The sequence below is a fragment of the Sycon ciliatum genome, chromosome 2 (genome assembly GCF_964019385.1).
Source record: "Sycon ciliatum chromosome 2, ocSycCili1.1, whole genome shotgun sequence".
In the NCBI taxonomy this organism is placed as follows: Eukaryota; Metazoa; Porifera; class Calcarea; order Leucosolenida; family Sycettidae; genus Sycon; species Sycon ciliatum.
Genome location: NC_088644.1, coordinates 19,550,757 through 19,557,396, shown reverse-complemented (window position 1 = coordinate 19,557,396; position 6,640 = coordinate 19,550,757). Strand labels below are relative to the sequence as shown.

Here is a 6,640-nt window from a genome sequence, read left to right as displayed (position 1 = left end):
TAATGTACTTGTACGATAATATAATTATGTCACTCCTGTCTTGACCTTTGATGCACTATGTCCAGGATTGCTGATCTTGGCACAAATCTTGTCCGCGTGCTGCTAGACAAGGCTGCAAGTCCGCTTCTAAGGCACAACTTTTGTAACCGAGGGGGAGGGGAGATGAGTTGTGGGAGAGATTCATTTCGAAATAGCGGCGTTTACAATCATTGTACCAGTACTGTTGAAATTCCAGGCAACATTTCAAGCAAAGGGATAAAATGATATATTTAAATAGAGACTTAGTCGGAGGGAAACATATTAACACACGAAGAGACAAAGCTAGTTGAAAATATCTCATCAGATTTTCAACTAGCTTCGTCTCTTCGTGTGCTAATATATTTAAATACGAAAATAAAATCAAGACTTGTGCAATGATGATGCCACAACAATACAGTATGTCATACTGTAGTTTGACTATGGTCCAGTATGGATAGCCTGTCAGCCTGTCAGATGCACAGATACAGTGGACTGCACTGTGGCAGTGGAGTATGGATAGCCTGTCAGATGCACAGATACAGTGGACTGCACTGTGGCAGTGGAGTGTGGATAGACACCGCAGAACACTTTGTTTCCGATCAGCAAAGATGCAGTACAGTCAGGGGATTACTCGCAGTGTGCAGACGGTGTCCAAACTGTACAACATCAATGAGCGGGCAAGTAAGCTTGATACGGTCCTCACCGGTTGCACTGCCAACCATATCAGATGTGTTAGTCAGTCAAAGAATTACCTTCGTTTGGCGGGCTTTTCCAACGTCTTTGCTTTGGCCTGAGTTGTACCTGCGCGTAATTCTGCAATGCGTTTTTCTACCACTTGCACAGGGTCTTCTGCATACCTGGCCATTAGTGACTTTGCCCATTGCTCCCCATCTCTACGTGCTGCTGGTGAGGACTCTGTGAAGGGAATGCCATCGGTGTACGGGTCAAACGGTTCACTGATCTGCGATATTAGATCAAGCTGCTGCATAGGTGGGTGAATATCTTGTGACATCAGCCAAGGATGTTGCATGGCTTGCATAGCTGTAATCCTGTCTCCAGGTTTCCACTGAAAGCACTTCTTAAGGAAGTCAACGAATGGCCCAGAATCAGCATCCGAGGGAAACAGCTGCCGGAGAAATCTTGTGCCGGGGTGTCCCTGGGTAAGGTGATATCGCTTTGTCCCATTGGGCTGTCTGATCATTCTACCCAATGTCTTGCTAGTCTTGGTAATGGAGTCGAGCATCTGCACACTATGGATGGGATTATTGTCTTGTGTGAAGAACACCTTGCCCTCGTAACACTGCCTATCGTGTCTTGACAGGTATCTTGGATCTAGAGGCGTTGCGGGACAGCCAATCACCTCGGCAATGCTTTGCACCATGTCAACCTTGTTCCGGCCAGCGAAGAGAGGATAACCCAGTGCCATCTCGGCAATGATACATGCTACGCTCCACATATCACTGGCTGCAACTACACAACAAGCAAAATAATGTTACAAAGAGCACAAAAAATATCCTTCCCGTTTTAATTGAACAGTGTTGGGTAACAACACTCTTGCTCTCCTATGGTACAACAAAAAGAATAGATTTTATGTCTTCATATGGGTGGGGAATGTCACAGTCCAGCGAGAATAGGAATACCGTAAAAGTTCGTTAATGCCGGAATACCTGCCCGAAATAAATGCCCCCTTCATCCTTTTGACTCTGTCTGTTGAAGTCAAGTTCAGCCCAATAAACATACTGCCAGAAATAAGTACCGGTACGGTTCGCACGTGCAGCGCTTACCTTGTACATATACATGAAAAAACTGACTTCTTCACTACACACAAGTCTACACACAAGTGGTCAGGTCTGAAAGTAAGTTTGTGCCCGAAAGTAGTAGTACGGGTGTGAGCACAAAATTCGAAAGTAAGTAAGTACTTATAGTACTCATTTATGGACTTTTGTACTTATTTATGGACTTTTACGGTAATGGTTTAGGATCGTTTTCAAAAGGGATCATCTTCATAGGAGACCACCAATCTCCATTGGCAAGCCCACATCCATGCCTGTATGATCACACCATTCTTGCCTCCTTTAGCACAGATCCTTAGTTTGTGTGCTTTTGCCTCAAGCATGGAGTAGTATAGCTCCTACTCCCTGTGATAATCTGCTATTATGTCATACCTGCAGGAATGTCCATGAGGACCTCTGGTGCACAGTAGGAGCTGGGTTTCCTATTGCGTCTTGGTGCCTCAACAGACGAATCGCAAACCTGAGTCCAGTTGTTTAGCTGAACAGGAAAGAAGGTCACATGTGAGGAATTGTTGAAAAACATTGGTCACATCACACTCATAAGGAACGATAGTGAATTCCTAAAGCCCCCCCCTCTCCCAAGCCTCATGCACTACACCAATGTCACGATCTGCTTCTTGAATTTAAAGCACTTGTCAACAGCCACTTGATCACTGCATACATCCGCTCCTGACCATCTCTAGTAGCAGATAACCATAGCAACTATCAATAGTTACCTTGATATCAAATCCTCCAGTTGGTATCATGAGGACATGGTCTGGCCTGATATCGCCGTGAATCAGACTTCTATCTGCCAGATCCAATAGGATCCGGACAAGGTTCCTAGCAAACCGCTTCACCCACTCCAATTGGATGCGGCGATATCCTGCACGGTTCAGGACCTGGAGCAGTGAGCAATCAATCATACAACAACAACAGCATCCAGGTGTGGGTAACGAATCTCTAACATGCATGGTCGAATTATTCCTGCCCAGTTAGTCAGGACCCTTGAGCTGTCTACAAGCATACTGGTATAGTGGTATAATTATGTAGAGGACAAGGGTCAACAGATGGAGTAAATCTCTTATTGGCGACCAATTCTTCTATTATTGTACTTCCAGTAAGAAGGAAAAGGACAAAACGGATAAGAGTTCCGAAATTTTAACCCGGAGGGTTGAAGGCCATTGGTTTGCGCTTAGGAGATGTGTTGAAGTTAGGTGTCAGGTCGTTGAATGCCTCAGCACTCTTGTCAGTTTTGTGCGTAGTTGTAGCACTTTCTGACTGTATCTAGTCACAGTGGCGGACAGTTACTCAGAATTCGTATCCATGTGTCCATTTCCTTTTTACATTATTCATTGGTTCAACATCCATGTTTCAAATCTTCTATCATTTCGCAACAATAGTGAATATTTCCCCTTACTGCTTCAGGGGTGCAAACATGAAATTGTCAAGTAGCCACCATTTGTTGCAGCTTTTAAGCCATCTGGGATAGTGATTGCATTTTCAATTTCAAGAACAATTGCTGAAGGATTCTGTGTAACAAGCAGCCATGTAAAGTGTCAGACTGGAGTCACATGATCCGACGATTGGACATTGCATACCGTGCTAAGATCAGGACCCAGCAAATCCATGACAATGCAGAAGCATTTCTTGAAGAAGAAGCCGTCACGAACAAAGCAAAAGTTGGCTGTCTTGGCTTTGTCCTTTGCTGCCACAATGCAAGCACCGTGGTAGTCACTCTGCACAACTGTGTCGCTCCTCTCGGTTGCGTCACCTATCTTGAGAGCAACTTTCATCCCTGACTTGTGATCATAGCATAGCAGCACCTGTGTTAACCAGTGAACAGGACAGTAAGCCATTCCGACAACAATGACAGAACTTTCACTGCGAACATGATTGTTATACACATTACCTGTTTAAAGTGCACATCGGTTTTATGGGGAGGGGATCTGGGGGAGGGGGGGGGGGGGTTGTACTGGCAATTGTTTCCATTTCCATCAAGGTCTAGGGCCAAGTACACCATAATTCTTAAAGTATGTGTAGACTGGTTTTCCAGGGGCCCAAACTTCAGAAATCTCCATCACGCACTCTACTGCACTTGCTCGCCACACGGTATAAGAAACTGATCGTGTTGATCTCCCCAGCAGACGGGGGAGAGATCCAGAGGGAAGCTTCCAAGATGACTGAAGTCAAGTATCCCCCCCCCCCCCCCTATCCCGACTCCGGCAGGACTTTGTAACGGTCCCACTTACTGGCTCGCCACACCACAGTAAGTTGGCGAAAACATGGTGCAGAAAATTGACCTCATCAGGGCATCCCTCGCGGGAACCAGATGCATTCGCACGTGAAGGTAACGCCATACATGAAACAGTGCTAGAGCAGATAGATACATATTAAATACTTCAAAGTAGGAGTAGATTTGATTGCCTTCATCAGGGATTTATGCCATAAACGTAATGCAGCCAGATGTGGCCAACCAGACACACACACACACACACACACACACACACACACACACACACACACACACACACGCACACACACACACACACACACACACACACGTACGCACACGCACACAGGCGCACACACACACACACACACACACGCGCGCACACGCACACACACGCGCGTGCGCGCGCACACACACACAGAGTCAAGGCACAAGAAATCCACAAATACAGCCATGGTCTGAGAAGTCTGTCTGCTTATATAATGCTGGCTAAAGAAATCCAACCTCATGAATAAAATAGCACCGTGTGCTACGCAGCCCTATAATGTAGCCCTGCACACACTGGTTTATTCACTCAAACACGACGCTACTTTATTCATGAGGTTGGATTTCTCTGGCCAACCCTGTACTTCAAGTACGATGTGGTGCATTTCAATAACACAGACACAATGAATACACCATTTTCAGCGACGGCTTCTAGTTTTCGGGGATTTCTCGACGCCAGTGGACTTATTTTTCTTTCAAAACTCTGCTCATGTAGTTTCTTTTCTCTAGAAATAAAGTAATCGACACACAATTCTTGTTCAGGTTGATCCACACGTCTATGTGTTTTCAAATGCACTACAGTGTGCAAGTACATGAGAAGTACACGAAACCTGAACGGCATCCGGACAGGACTCGACAGCAATGCAGTTACTGCGGTGCGTTGCTTGTGTATGGTGCTAAAGGTACAGCTCAGGCTAGGCTGTGCAGCTGTCAAGCAGGGGTGTCGACATGGTATTGACCGTGCCCCTCTTCGTCCTGGATACCCTGTCAATCGATAAATGCACTGATCAAGGCTCTGAATGTTCGATCATTTTCAGAGGAGACACCCCAACCCCACTGCACTACTGGTAAGTTGTACACCAGGTAGGCTGACCACACCACCCTAAAATACCCTAAAATACCTTCCAACGCCCCTGATTGATCAATATATTTTTCATTGGGGGGGGGGGGGGGGCATAACTAGACTATTTTTGTTCTGTGAAACTTATCAATATTGCCGGATAGCCCCATACCTGTGCAAATTGTGTTCTCTTCAGATAGGACAGCACTTCATATCTGAACATGATGTGCTGGCCAATGGCAACAGTCATAACTGACGGCCGTACACAGTAGAAAGTATCAGGTGAATTGTCAAGAAGAGTAAAATCATCATTCGCTGAATCCACACCAACATAGTGGACGTCATTCTCGCACCGCAGCAAACGAATTCGTTCCGAACTGCTCATACGATGGTGAAATTGCTCAGCCACACCCTCTGCTGCTGTGTCCCAAGTGCACATGTCCATTCCAGTATGAACATATTTCCAATCTATTACTCTCATGCTATCAGGAAACTCAAGCCATGGCCATTTTGATGCGTTCAGCTCCACCATCTCCTCATACTCTCTCTCCCGCTCCTTTCGTGCTGCTTTTCTCTTCTGCCTGATAAAGCTGTTTGCTCCTCTCTTTGCTGCCTTCATTGATTGCTTACGAAGCTTTGCCATTGGTGCTGGAGTGGCTACTGGTGCTTGTGCCGGTGTTGGTGGTTTTGTTTGATTTACGTGGCTCAGCTGGGATACCAGCCACATGTTAATCGAATCGGCTGTTACATCTATTCTCTTCTTTCCATACTCGCTGCTGATGCCAGCTCTGTTGAAACGTACTTCACGAGCACCTCTACTAGTACTACTACTAGCCGATTTGTCCCTCCGGTCTCTCGCCTGTTTGGCGTTGATACCAGGAAGATGAACGCTATCATGACCAGCCGACTTTCTGTCTTTGGAGCTTGCTTGCACTTGAGTGCCAGCTTGTTTCATATCGTGCCCATTCACACTGCCAGGCGCTGCTGGCCCACCACGGAGCGAAGGCAGGAGGCTCGTCCGAGTCGTACGATATTCATCACCTCCGATAAAATGAATATCATACTTGGGAGCGGCATCTAGTGTTCGCTCTTCCTTATCGACGTGTTCGCCAGATGGAGATTCTGTAATAGCGGGTAACTTCTTGACTTTCGATATCAGCGTCTTCCTACGATTGCCTTTCATCTTGCTGGGCTGGGCAAGGTGTTTTCCGCGGCGCTTTGGTGCCGCAGAGGAGGACATTTTTGCAACGCAGAACCCAGAATGAACTAATTGTTCAGAGGAACACAGAACAACCAAGCGCCAAGTAAAGTAATTAGTTAGTTACCGACACTGCGCGCGGCAGTCACAACGACACGAGCGCTTGACTACAAAAATGTACAACTCAGTCGCCGACAGTCGACACGTGACGTAACTCGTTCCCGACGTCGACCCGCGGCATACGGACTGCTGCGTATGTTTAGCCTTGAGGTTTGAGGAACGACGTAACCATGGTAACTGGTCATTACCGGTAT

At 46.4% G+C, this 6,640-nt stretch overlaps 1 protein-coding gene across 1 annotated transcript; it reads right to left on the bottom strand.

Annotated features, from left to right (window-relative positions):
* On the bottom strand, positions 1 to 6,368 carry LOC135810427 (dual specificity tyrosine-phosphorylation-regulated kinase 3-like). Its single transcript, XM_065323921.1, has 5 exons — positions 5,301 to 6,368; positions 3,392 to 3,616; positions 2,528 to 2,692; positions 2,184 to 2,289; positions 1 to 1,488 (listed from the first exon to the last, which is right to left on the bottom strand). Exons 1-5 carry the CDS (start codon positions 6,366 to 6,368, stop codon positions 767 to 769), a joined length of 2,286 nt encoding a protein of 761 aa, XP_065179993.1. The 3' UTR covers positions 1 to 766.
* Between the last annotated feature and the right edge of the window lie 272 nt (positions 6,369 to 6,640).

What these genes read in the sequence shown, in the direction of transcription:
- LOC135810427 (XM_065323921.1), bottom strand. Translation starts at nt 6,368, where the DNA reads ATGTCCTCCTCTGCGGCACCAAAGCGCCGCGGAAAACACCTTGCCCAG. An exon ending in AGAGAACACAATTTGCACAG is followed by an intron (nt 3,617 to 5,300) that starts GTATGGGGCTAT and finishes TGGTTAACACAG; the next exon opens with GTGCTGCTATGCTATGATCA. An exon ending in TGGGTCCTGATCTTAGCACG is followed by an intron (nt 2,693 to 3,391) that starts GTATGCAATGTC and finishes TCACTGCTCCAG; the next exon opens with GTCCTGAACCGTGCAGGATA.